The following is a 13,533-nucleotide window of genomic DNA, read 5'->3' on the forward strand; positions in this document are numbered from 1 at the left end:
GCTTTCGATGGTGCGGGAGAACCGAGAGCGGGAGAGCGATGCCGCTGCGTTCGGGGCGCAGGTTTGCCTCTCCTCCTCCTCCCCCTCATCGCCCTCATCCCCTGACAATGAGACGACCGCCGAGTCTTCCCTGCCTCTCCGGGCTGCCGCCTAGACCTGGTTAGACTCCGCCGCTGGGACTGGAACGATTCGGTCTGCTACTCGTCTTCGGCTCTGAAGGCTCCCGCCGTCCGCTTCCAGTTAACCGTAAACAAACGGTAATTGAGCTGTTTATAATCACCCTCGATCGCCTTATAACGGATGGCTCACTGCCGCCTGCCCTGGAGGATTAATCCATTATACAAACCGGTAGCTTCTCATGTCCGCTCCATTTTTACTCTGGGAAATTACTTTTCACCCTTTTCACTCACTCTCTCTCTCTCCCTCTCGGTTTGAAAAAACAATCAGCAGAAGATGGAATAGATTGGTTTTTTTCAACAACAGTTGCAGTATCACGTTCCAATGGATTCAGATTTTTCACACTATCGGATGCTATTTCAAAAATTACTGCAGGTTTGGTAAATTCCGAACATGAATAAATCAACGTGTTCTAATGATATTACCGTCTTCACACCTTCACTGAAATGCACCAAGTTTGCTGAAGTGATGTAAAATGTTTCAATCAATGTTTTAAGAATTATACAATTATCAAATTTTAGGAAAATATACACAATGAATGAATGGACAATCCCTAAAGCTGAAATAAAAAAACAAACATATGCATTAAAAATTTGTCAGTTATATAGCGAAACCGAATCATCGATTATGAGGCAAAGCCAATTGATCAATCAGTCACCAAATCGAAAATCCCTCATCAAAAACATAGAAAATGACGAGTCAATGATCGATTGCGAAGCGATCAACAAGAGACATCAACAACAATCGTGTATACAAGCCAACGACGCCGATGTACCACCAGTAAAAAAGCACTCTGACGATCGTCAAAGTGATCGTTGATGGCGATCGTGTCGAATTTCCCTACCGGTATTGTCTTTTTGCCCTTCTTCTTCGCGTTCCTCTCGTCCTTGCTCGATGACCCAGCTTCAGAACTCTGTCCACCCGAGAACTTTCCAGGCGCATCACCAAAACACGGTTAACAGGCAACGAACCTCTTTACGACCACTTCGACGAACGTGCAGAGTGCGTTTTATAACGGTTATAAAAACGTCGTAAACTCGTCAACAATATCAAAGCACCATTGTTGAATTCTCCACGGAGTTGCCTCTGCAGGTGTTGAAGACAACCTTTATCCTCATTCTTCCTTCTGGGGTGACGTCAGAAACGGGTAGTTAGTCGACTGGCCATATCTTCGGTATCAGTAATGGTCTCCCTTATGTCACTGTTACTCAACAATGACCGTTGATTCGTGTCTCATCTTGAACGGTTTACCTTACCAATTAATCATACTAACCGTGGACCAGCAATTAAACAATTAGTTGCACTGGTTTAGTTTCGAACATGAACATATTTCACGAAATACGGAGAAAAAGTAGAGTTTTGAATGAGACTGGAGCATGTATAAAGGGACGTCTCAAGACACCTCAAACTGCTTGGGAATGAGTGAGTATATGTATAAATAGAAAGCATTTGAGGAAAGTTGTTTCGAATCGCAGTGTATACGTATAAATATACCTAGCCAATTTATTTTCCGAGCTACTATGATCGCAGTAGCTGGAGTAGTTTAGTTACTTTTATCGTTCAAAGTTTCTATTTACCTCTTGTTTCTTCCCTCACCTTTTTTCTTCTCTTTTGCTCGACGTCCCTTCTCCTAATCGATATATACGAGCTCGTTATACAGTTTTCGTCTTTGTAACGAGTTGTTGAGCCCTCGAAATATCCCCTGCAAAGAGAGAGAGAAAGAAAAAAATATAGAAATACGGAGAGCGAGAGAGAGCGAGAAAAAGAGTGGGTGAGGTATACGTGGTACAGTCAAGAAGAAAGAACGTTAATTAAAATTGCGAGAAGAAAACGGGCCCTGGCTCTTGTATTCCTTCACGCCAAACTTTTAATCTGGCACGAGGAGTTATTTATGGAGTATAAGCATTAACCAGAATTATACAGAGTCGAGTCGTGCTCTTATCGCACTCCTTATTTTTTTGTTTCATTTTGTTTTTTCGCACAAAATCTTATACGTAACACGTACCCTATTCGCGTTGTCCCGTTTTCATCGCTGCACGTTACGTAAAACACAGAAATCGGACTTGAAAGGGGAACCAAATCATAACGCAAGATTCTTGAATTTTCAATAAGGGGTGAATGAAGAGATGGAATTTTTTTCGTCGATATTATAAGAGGTCGCTTTCTTTTCTCCGTCGAGAATATATCGGCACATAAGGCAGTTCCTGCATACAGATCCCCTTACCGACACCTTACCGACATTTTTGGCAGCTTCACACCTCAGATACAAACCCTTTTTTTCGGGTGAAGGTTATCCTCACTCTGATCGATACCCAGAATCGTTTGCGTCTGAGCTGTGAAGCGGGTGAAAATGTAGGTAAGGTGTCGGTATCGGGATCTATACTCAGAAACGACCTTATATGCCAAATGTCGATGCTCAAAGAATCGAATCGCCCGTGGGGATAGATTATTATCACATAATCCCGTAATAATCGACACGTAAACATAGACGTTCTCTCGATGTTTACTTTATAATATCACGATAAAACAGTATAACTGATAATCGAGAAAAAGGTGATAATAAGAGATAATATCCGGTTTGCCTAGCGTGCCGAACGTATGATATATAATGCCAATAAAACATGCATACAAAAGATAAAAAGATAAATTTGTTTGCGCAATTTATCCTGCAGATGCAGCAACGTGTCACACATCACGGATTGTAGGACAATATCGAGAGGGGGTGGTGGAAGGGTGAGCGGTATCTGGTCACGTAACCGTGTCCACCCCTGAAAGCCGTGTACGTGTTACATTCGAGGCTGATTGAGTGTGACGTCGGTGCCTGAAAAGGCTTCAAACAAATGTCGTCTCTGATCGTGCGGATCGTTGTCCCAAGTAGTAAAACAAGGCGACGCGAGGGGGAGGTTTTAAGCCTTAAATAACTTAGCAAAGTAGGGGGTGGAGTAGGTCGAGGGTAGGTATTACAGAAGGGGTATGTGTGTACATAGAGTACATGCATACGTCACTGGTAAACGCGTGCAGGCGACCGTGTCACGGCTCAAGTAAATTAATCGTTATCACCCGCTTTGGCAAACCCGGATTCGACCCGCCTCTCAAGGGTCGCACCTATTACCCACCTGCATGATTAACGGGGGGTGGGATATAAAAATGGGAAAGACCAAAAAGGCAACGGGACGAAATCCCGAAAGACAAATTACGAGAGAAGACCGTAAGTACGAAACGTTGTCTTGTAGAGAAAGAAATGTAGAGAACGCAAAACTGTACAAATAAATTTATACCGAAATTATTTTTTTGAGAATGGGTAAGATTACGAAGGGCACAATGTTGAATTGCGAAAAAATCGAACAGTCTAAGAGTTGACTTTTCAAATGTCAGATACGTGCCTTTTTCGATAATTTATGAATCCGAATTCATCAATGGCGACTGACCAAAGACTCGAAAGGTCGAAATCCCGAAACCCACTAAGGACAGAATGGACAAAATACCGAAAGGTTGCAACAGTTGCAGCTGATAGATGGCGATAAGTTGCGGAGTGACACGAGGGCGCTGACTTGAATGTGGAAGATGATTCAATGTAACAATGTCTTGAAGAAATTGAACGTACGAGGAAAAAAGATGCACTCTTCAAATGTTATCAAAAATATTTTGCCTATTCCTTTGCGTTCCTTTTGTCTTTTATGACAAGGACGATTGTCTACTACAATGAGATAATCTTGATAAAACCAGCATATCGAGTTGACGAATTTCACAAATTCCGAATTCTCAGAAGATTCGGTATTTCGGCCTTTCGGTATCTCGTCCTTTCGGGATTCCGATCCTTCCGTATTTTGGGAATAGAAATTTTGCCATTTCTGAACTTTGATTCTCGAGGAATAATTTTTTTGGTTTCTTGGCTGTCCGAAGTATCAGCCGATCTCATTTTTTAATTTCGGAACTTTCATTTTTCTACATCTTCACATTCTGTGCTATATTCATTCAGGAAAGACAGACTGTACTGAAAATATTTTTTCAGATAAAAGAGGTTTTGGTTAAATGAACTTTCGGGAAAACAGTTATTCTACTAGGTGATTTATCGAAAATCCCGAATATGTTACACTGATTATTTGTAATTTTTAAATTCGCATCTCGAAAATTTCGGGTCTTCGACCAGTCGATTTTATGGTCATTCCGGATTCTGACCCCCAGCCCGTATGCACCAGATGAAAGTGATATAAAAACAATTTTGTTTTTCCTCACGCACTCCATAACTTGCATAACATTTTGTCAGTTGTTATATAGAGCACTAAAAATTGGCCAAATTCAACGAAATTCACGTTACACCCGTAACACGAAACTCATTCACTTCAAAACTGTTAATCTTTCGCAAAAATTTCAAAGGATCTGCATAAAATGAAATTTTAAAACTTGACGATGAAACGAAATAGAGATGTAGACATAATAAAATAACTGTATTACATAGGAGAATTTTTTCTCACGAAACGTTCAAAGTTTTCAATTAATCGCGAGACCCTATTTTTAAGGACGTGTATAATTAATGTACAGGTGCGTGAATTTTGGGTTCAAAATAATCTACCGCATTACCTGATAACTAAGAAACAAGTGTGATATATAAGCGCACACCGCGGTAATTTGAAAGAGGGTTAAAAAAAAATATATACACACACACATATATATATGCATATAAAAGAAAAAGGGGGGAACGGAAAGAGCGATATATATAATGTAAACGAAGATAAAGTTGGCCGTCGTCAAAAAATCACCCAATTCCCGGCGTCCCGTGGGCAGTTTAGAATTACCCTCGGTCAGATATCGTTATCGGTAACACGAACCCCTTGCGAGTCCTGTATCGGAGGGCCAAAGCTACACCCCCACCCTCTTCCATATTCGGATAACAAGAATCCCGAGCCCCAGCTGCCGCGTCGCGACGAATACAGGATGGTGGTGGGGGGGGAGCGGGAGGAAATTAGAACCCCTCCGAATACCGGATTTCGGGTTGACCCCGCGAATTGAAACAAGTTACGAAGGCGCAGTGTGAGGGGTGTAAACGGATTACAGAGAAAGTGGGTACCTACGCTGTACATGCATCATGATCCGTTCATTTTTTCATTCTTTCGTAAATTTGATCGATCGAGATTACACAGGTCGACAAATTGAGATAGATAAATTTTGATTCTATATGTGGGGTAATAGCCAAAAGCTTTATTTGTTTATTTGTTACTTGTAAAGTTTGTTTCTGTCTTTTTTGACGCTGATAAATAAGTCGTGAAGTTTTTTGGTTCATAGCTAACATGAGTGCTGATTCGGATGAAAAAAGAAAACGTTTTAACCAAGATGCGATGGTCTTTGTCGCACGGTGGGAGATTAGGTTTGGGGTTTCATACGAGAAAGTTCGTACAAAGATAGAAGAAGTACGAAAAACATTAATTTTTAAACTTTGTTTAACAATTCTTTTATATTTTTAGTTTATTATTGATTATTATTTTTGAATAAAAGTGATTTAAATGTAAAAGTGAGGTTTGTTTATTTGTCATTTACAATAAATGTTTGAGAAAATAAATATTTTTTCTTAAAATCCGGAATATCGTTCCGCTTTCGACAAAAACAAACTTTATCTAATAAAACTAGTTTTCCATTTATTGGTTGTGTAGAAAAAATTAAAATTTGTCGTCCATAACCCAGACTCAAAATGCGTGTTGAACGGTGTTGTCAGCGAGAAAATTTCGGCGTGATTAGTGATTATATAGCATAATGTTGTTGCTCGGAACGGTAGTTTCTTCAGATTCATGATTAATCGAAGAAAAAGCTCAGCTCAGAGCTTTTCCGAAGCTGCTGGACTGCACATGGTTGCGAATAATCGGCTCTGCTGCAGGTTGGCCGTGACAACGATTTACCATATATCTCAGACACCATTGACGAGGCTTAGACACGCGATGACGTAAGGTCATTCGATAGGCAATAATCTGGTTAGTCACTCACCGGCTAGATACTCCGACTAAGGAAGTTGTACAACGAAGCTCGTGCGATTTTCCCCGACCAGCTGCTGTTGTTACGCCAAAGGCACTGAAGCGAAGACTGCGTAGGTACAGGAAAAAGTAAACAAACTCGAAGAAGCTGAAAGAAAAAAATGTATATCTTAGTTTTTTCATAAATTAATGATTCTTCCCTCAAACGTAACAAAGCGAAGAAAACGACGATGCTTTCTTCTTGTTCAAGGATAACGATATGATGAAGAAAAAAATAATAAAATACCTGTATGAAAATTGCCTCGATCGTTGATACATGATCAATGTCCTCGAAATAATCCGTGAAAAACTTTTCCACTTTCAAAGAAAGACGGAAAGAGGGCAAGAAAATAAAAAAAATAAAAAAATGCAAAATCGGAGAACGTTAGGGTAATTAATTTTCCCCGTTTCATTTTTATTTCTTTTATTTTATTTCCAATACTTGTTTTCTTAAATTCGACCGGTTTTTTTTTTCTCTCTCTTAATCGCAAAACTTTTTCAAAGCCTCCGGAACGACGCGGGGGTTCGAATTTCGAAAAGAAAAGCGATCAATCACGGGTGTGAAATTAAAGATTCCACGGAGGCCGGTCCTTTTTCACGGTGCCTACGTACACATGCAAGAGCGGGTTGTCCGGATGGGGATGAAAAAGAATTTATAGGTTTGCTCGGGGGCCGGTCCTCGAGAAAAGGACGCGGCGTGTCGAGCGTCTGAAGCAAAAGCCGGCTAATTAACAAAGTTATCAAAGGTCCTTCCCCCCCCCCCCCTTCGCAACCCCGCTGCTCAAGAGAAAACTATAATAATGCCTACCTACCCTCGACGTCTGCAGGCCAACCCCCTCATTCCGGGGTTGAAACCCTTCGAATCCTGGCTCAAGCCCCGGGCTCACCGCGAAATCCATTCTCAGCCTCCTTCGGGACTTTTGACAGCCCTGCTTCCCGGTTAATGGATCTACGTATACGTATAACTGCGTCACAAAGCGATAATTCCGATGTTGTTGTTAGTACCCGCTAATTAGTCCCGTTTATTTCCGCCAACAATTCGCCAAGTTGAAACCCCTTCACTTATCGTTCCGTACCGCCGATTCACACTCGACGATTTCGAAAGGAAAGTCGAGTTGAAGCAAATGAATATAACATTTTTTTCTGACTAGGCTAAACGCGCGATAATCTGGTGATAAAACTGCTACGAGTCAATCTCTAATTACGTCTCACTACACGCTCCAGAACGTTCGACGTGTCGATGTGAAGTGAGCTGCAGATTTACTCGCAAACGCGTCGTAATTGGATTCGAATTTCGACCGAAAGATGACGTGTCTGTTTCGAATCGAAGCTGTAATTGTACCGTACACATTCAGGAGATTACCAAGAGCTACGATCACTCAGTGTTTACAACACGCGGATAGCGGACGTCGTTAGAATTTGCGAAAACGATTATCGGTTACCTGAAATCAGCAGTTTCTATCAATTTCCATCAGTCGTTGGTCCACGAACGCAGCGACGCTCTTCCGATGCAGCGAATCTTCCTGCAGTGGAATCTGTGGTTACGAAGAGATGTTTGTTTCCATCGTAGAGCGAAGTTTCGACCGGCAAACGCCGATCCGTACACAGGGTTGCTTCAACGCCGTCGAATCTCTTTCCTCCCCCCTTCTTTTCGACTCGCGACCGCCATCTTGTCAAACAATCGCAACCGGCTCCCCCCCCCCCCACCCGCCCGTCGAACGCTTCGAAAACAAACGACGCGATCCGAGTCACGTGACGCGTTCGACGTTGTTTACCACGGCCTACAGCTTCCGGTCAACGTGTTTTGTTTCTCGAGTGTACGCGACGTGTGCTCTGCAGTGATTTGCACCGTTCTTTGCAGCGAGTGAATTCATTCCGAGTGACATCTAACTTCACGCCAGTGATCTGCATTCCTGCCATCGAGGATCCTGTGATTTCTGGTGAGTAATATTTTGACGAAATTTTGTAGCCAACTACTGTGGTCCGCTTTTCTTTGCGTCTACACGGAAAGTCGAATGTACGTTCGTAGAACGTGTGGTTTCGTTTTTACTTTGAAGCACGTGGTAGGCAAGTCGAAGACCAGGTTGAAGTTCGTAACGTTATCGTAACACGATATTGGGATAATATAACCACTATTTTCTTACTTTTAGAATAATTTTGAATGCAACAAGATTGCAAAATGTGAGTATGTTTTCTTTTATTACGGCTTACTGAATTTCATCAACTGTTCCAAAATCGCGAAATAACGGTTTTTTACTCAGTACGAATCGTTGGTACATCCAACATGATAATCGAAGGAAGATTGAAGTTGCAGTTTCAGACAATACTGTCATTTACGAACCTTCAGATTGTCAAAGAAATATAAACAAATGTTCATTGCTTAATTAACGTTGCTGACTTTAGTGAGTTTAAATCAAGCGAGAACCAGATCTTTACAGTCGCTGTTGACTCGGCCCGAGAGAGTGGAAAAATCGCGTTGTACGAACAAGGCGTGCGGAGTTTGATCCGAGTAGTTGCGTAAGTGGATTTTCTAGAGTAAACTCCGGGTGTTTTTGCTGGGCGATGAATCTCGATTATCCGGTCCGCGCTTATCTTCTCCCTTTTTTCTTACACCCTGGCCGGTTGACTGTAGCTGGCAGAGTGTGGGTGAATTTTGAAACCGAGGGAGGGGACGAAAAAGAAGCAAAGGTGGCTAGAAAGAAGGATGTCGACGTTGTTCGGATCGAACTCCGGACCCTTGACCTCGCTAATTGCGTTTCTTATTCGACGATTCGTTTCTCGTCGAGTGTGTTTCGCTTCGAAGTGATATAAAACTGAAATCTGCACTGATTTCACTAATTTCACATTTCCAATGTTGTTATACGTTAATGAACGAGCTTTCCGACCATGTTTACAATACATTCACCCTCAACTCGACGAACTTTACAACGGCTAATTAATTTTTCACCCTCTGAACTCTCGAGCTTTGAACTCGGGTTCAAATTGCCCGATTTTAAGCTCGAATTGACTTTTAGATAGTTAAACAATTAACTCGGCTCGGATTCTTAACTGTTTGAACTGCTGGAAGAATGGAAATGGGCTTGAAAATTTTGCGCAATTCGATTTCGATGAATCGCGAATCAAAATTCTTCCTCGCTGGTATCGGTTTTTATAAACACGGGGTTAATCGTAAATCCGGTGTAGAGTTTTCCTTTGACTCTTTGAAATTTTCTTTTGAAAAAATCCTTTGAAATCCCATGAAGTCTTCTGAAATCATCTGAAACCTCTAGAAATCTTTTTAAATCTCTGAAATTTTCCTTTGACATCTCATAAAGTCTCTTGTAATCTTCTGAAATCATCCGAAAACATCCGAAGTCCGTTGAAATCTTTTGAAATCGTTTAAAATCCTTTGAAATTGATTAAACCTTCGGGTCTAAACGAGCTTAATTCTATCGATCTAAAATGGTTTACGGATACATCACATTTCGAGATACTCAGCGTGGTAGGAAATTGCATTTCCGGTGATTTGCAGCGTGTTTGGGAGTTACCAGTTTCGCCAAGCCGCTCAACCGTAAGCAATCCAAACTTTGCTAAGCCTTGAAGCTGTTTGTTGGCCCCGAGTAACCGAAATCGCTCCGATTTACCTCCGTGTCGACAAATGTTGCGCGTGTTACCCGAAGCTTTGGAACTTGCGGGATCAAATTTTCTCCGTCTTGAGGGTGATCTGAATTTTCGCATCAATTATCGGATACAACCCAAAATTCACGAGTGCGGTGAGAGTTCAACGAGTCGCGATCTTTTCCTGCTTTGACACGTATTTTATGCAACGGATTTAAAAAAAAAAAAAAACAAATTTTTTATAACAGCGCGGACGCGGAATAATTGAAAAATAATTTCAATTCAAAATACAATTTCTTCTTTTTTCTATCACATGTACATAAATTTTTCTTTTTATACACTTTTGTTGATTCATCCAAGGCAAACTTTGCTCCTAAATTACACAGTAATAACGATAATTTTATCGTCGCGTACCCATTACTCACATTTACCTACAGACTATTATAAACTCGCACGATGTTAAGTATACCTATACTTTACCGAGCGAAGGCGAGGATGTGAAGTGATAAATTATACTATGATAATGTTCATAACAGGATGAGAATAAATTCCCCCGTTACTAATTACTGGCTCTACTATGTTTTCTTCTTTCTCTTTTATTAAGTTTTAAGTTTATCATTTTTCTAAAACTTCGTCAATTTTTTCACTCGGAGGTCAAACAATTGAACAAAACTTTTGAAAAGAAAAAGTGATTAATGCGCGTCAATACAATATTACACAATTTACCTACCTGTAAAAATCTTGAGTTGAAGTGAAAAAGAGCAACAACAAATTTTCGCATTATTTCACACAAGGAAAATATCGAAAATCGTTAATAATGTAATGTATATCACGTATAAAAAGTTAATAATATATATGTATAATAATACTTCGGAACTTGCGAAAAATTTTCACTGACCCAGCGATTACGGTAGTAAAAAATGATGATTCTGTATTTAGTTTGAATCGTCTAATTCCGTGAAAAATTACTGAAAGGGTTTTGGTACGAAATTTGTTTCTTTTTTTTCCTTTTTAGTATCTTAAATACATGATTTTTACTATAGTCAATTAGATTTTGAAGGGCCTTGACAAAACGAAACTCTTTCTTCTTTCTCGCCCGTATTTTGCTGTTACAATGTTCTATTAGATTATTATACTGTATTATAACATTCATTTTGCAATATATCTGCACAAATCATTTGAATCAACTTAATAATAAATATGATTTTAAATATGTAGCGTACAATGAATACAACATGTAATACATAACAAATAAATCTTATCATTTTCATCGTTCAACAACTCTAACTCTTCCATTCATTGCAAAAAGAAGAGATAATTTATCATGCTTTTCATTTCCCATATATTTTTACTTTTTCTTCGTTTCGCGTTAACTTTATACATATATACATAAGTATATATAAATATATATGTATGTATGCGCGGATGATGATTATCTCTTGATTAAGAAGAAACCGAAAAGAGTTCATAACGCGTTTGCCACAAGCTGTTAACTCACCTACAATAATTAATAAACCCCGCTAGTGAATAGTTTAGTCAACCTTATTGTGTAATTATTGATATTATTATTGTGATTATTATATCGGGCAGAACTTGAGAGTAAATACGATAAATGACAAATGATTTGTAGAATATGAATTTCGAGAAATCATAGTTGAGTAAATTTGGATGTTTTTTTTTTTTTTTTATTTGTTTTTAAATATTTTTCAATCTAAGAGGTTGTGTGCATGGGTATGAAAAAAAACGATACGGGCCAAAAATAAAGATTTTATTCAATTATCACGTGAGTTATATACGTATATGTATGTATATATATTATATATATACATACATTTATATATGTATAGGTATATAGTATTATATGTTGCGTACAGAATAAGGTTGATTAAATTCATTTCCAACTATAATATACTATATATTATTTATATAATTTATAATTATACAGTTGTATTATAATATAATATGTTGATTCGAATTGTCGTTTATTCCGATTTTTGGTTGTCCTTTTTTGTAGATGTTTTCTCTCTCTCTCTCTCACTTTTTTTTTCCTCTCTTCTCCCTTCTCAACTAGTTACACATCTAGAGTATCTACACAACTTTTTTACTAATAATATTCTCTGCCTCGTGTTTTTTTTTCCTTTTTTTGTTTCTCTTTTTAATCTACGCATCCTTCGATAACGCGGTGAAAAAAAAATAAATAAATTGAACAAAATTTGTAACTTGTACTCTGTACGTTTTTCCATTCTTTTCCTTTTTTTTTTTTTTTTTCTTGTATTTCAACACGTACATGTATTCTAATATATAAAACTGTATCTCCGTCGAACTAGGATATAATCAAACCGTTTTCAACCTTTAACAAATCATTCATATAATATATTATATATGTATCTATATATGTATATACACGTATATGTATATATATAGATATAATAACAATAATTATAATACAGAATTTATAACGTGTAAAGTTGTGAAGAATGAAATTAATTAGCAATGATAAGAGTAATTATCGGATTCTTATACTGAACTCTATTGTGCATAATATAAAACGAGTCAAAGTTTTGTGTATATATATATATATGTGTGTATATACATGTGTATATATATATATACATATATAAATATGTGTAATGAAAATTGGAAAATGTGTGTCTATTTACGAATCTTAGATTCTCTTCATACGTTTTTTTTTTTTTTTTTCATTGGACCATCTTGCGGAACTTTGATACATTTTTGTCTTTTTTTTCTGCTCATTCAATCATACACAAGTAATATATGATACATGTATAGTTTAATTTCTCGTACGTGTACGAATAATTCGTTTATCAATATGTGGCTCAGGGAAGTTATACCTTTTCCGTAATCTTTATGCTTTTTTTCCGTAAATGTTCACATTTTTATTCTCTTCGCTATGTTTTTTTTTTTTTTTTTTTTTTCATTTTTTAAATTTCTCAGAAAGCTGTGTACAAAAATTGAGTAAACAATGTTGTAACTAAATATATGATAACAATTTTTCTACACAACCTTCAGCAGCGATACGAAGTTTATACATTAATTAAATAATACCGATTCAACGCGATCACTTTGTCTTGCGGGATTTGCGATGGATGAATTTTTTTTTAAGTTATTGTAATGTACATGTATCTATGTAGATATAATAATCAATGTTCAATCCAGGATCAATTATCCTGTCTTCGTAAATGAATTCATCGTATAATAATTGTAAATTGTAATAGTTTTTCAATTCAATTTTCTGAACTACATGTCGAGGATGCTGTTTTCTTATATATTTTTTTGTCTCATTCATCATTTCCTGTTACAATTTTTCTGTTCTTCGAAGTGGTGTTGTTTTTTTTTTTTTCCAATCTGTTTATCTATTTATTTTCTTTTTTTTTTTTTTTTTGTTAGGTCTATTTTTACACCGTACAATTTCACCGTAACAAAACAATCGACAAATATTGGCAATTCGATTTCGCATCGCGATTATCGTACGTTTTTCAGGAAGATCCTTGTCGGAATTGACAAGGAAAGAAAATAATTTTTCTTCTTTTTTTTTTTTTTCAAACAAACGTGATGTAATGATTTGTTATAAAAATTACGGTGGTTTTTCGCCTACAGGTTTAAATCGGAAGTTATTCGTTCGTAAATTCGGCAATTTGATATATGAAACGAACCTGTTTCCACTTCGAGATAGGAATAAATATAATCTGGCTTGCGATAACAAATTATATATGAATAAAAAATAACGACGATATTA

General features: G+C 37.8%; 2 protein-coding genes across 4 annotated transcripts in view; one reads left to right on the forward strand and one right to left on the reverse strand.

Moving 5' to 3' along the window:
• Nucleotides 1-105: 105 nt before the first annotated feature.
• Nucleotides 106-7,431, reverse strand: LOC124294172. 3 transcript variants are annotated; one of them, XM_046738437.1, is made up of 4 exons: nt 6,992-7,431; nt 6,154-6,288; nt 1,774-1,879; nt 106-637 (listed from the first exon to the last, which is right to left on the reverse strand). In XM_046738437.1, the coding sequence occupies exons 1-4, from the start codon at nt 7,018-7,020 to the stop codon at nt 608-610; spliced, it is 300 nt and encodes a 99-aa protein (XP_046594393.1). In that variant the 5' UTR covers nt 7,021-7,431; the 3' UTR covers nt 106-607. The 3 variants fall into 3 exon arrangements, with proteins under 3 accessions (XP_046594393.1, XP_046594392.1, XP_046594391.1); XM_046738436.1 differs by having other exon boundaries at nt 1,755-1,879; XM_046738435.1 differs by having other exon boundaries at nt 106-736; nt 1,755-1,879.
• A 616-nt stretch (nt 7,432-8,047) lies between these two features.
• LOC107225792 (CDAN1-interacting nuclease 1) overlaps nt 8,048-13,533 on the forward strand; it is a 47,469-nt gene continuing 41,983 nt past the window's right edge. The window contains exon 1 of the mRNA XM_046738434.1: nt 8,048-8,119. The gene's annotated coding sequence lies outside the window, so the exon portion shown is untranslated. The remainder of the gene's footprint in view (nt 8,120-13,533) is intronic.

The sequence above is a fragment of the Neodiprion lecontei genome, chromosome 4, assembly GCF_021901455.1.
Source record: "Neodiprion lecontei isolate iyNeoLeco1 chromosome 4, iyNeoLeco1.1, whole genome shotgun sequence".
Classification (NCBI taxonomy): domain Eukaryota; kingdom Metazoa; phylum Arthropoda; class Insecta; order Hymenoptera; family Diprionidae; genus Neodiprion; species Neodiprion lecontei.

Bases quoted from the DNA above. Each gene is read 5' to 3' on its own strand.
- LOC124294172 (XM_046738435.1), bottom strand. From the start codon at position 7,020: ATGAGGGGGTTGGCCTGCAGACGTCGAGG. The intron at 1,880-6,153 runs GTGAGTGACTAA...CTCTCTTTGCAG, and splicing joins TTAGTCGGAGTATCTAGCCG to GGGATATTTCGAGGGCTCAA. The intron at 737-1,754 runs GTAAATAGAAAC...TTTTTATTTCAG, and splicing joins GGTGAGGGAAGAAACAAGAG to CTTTAGGGATTGTCCATTCA.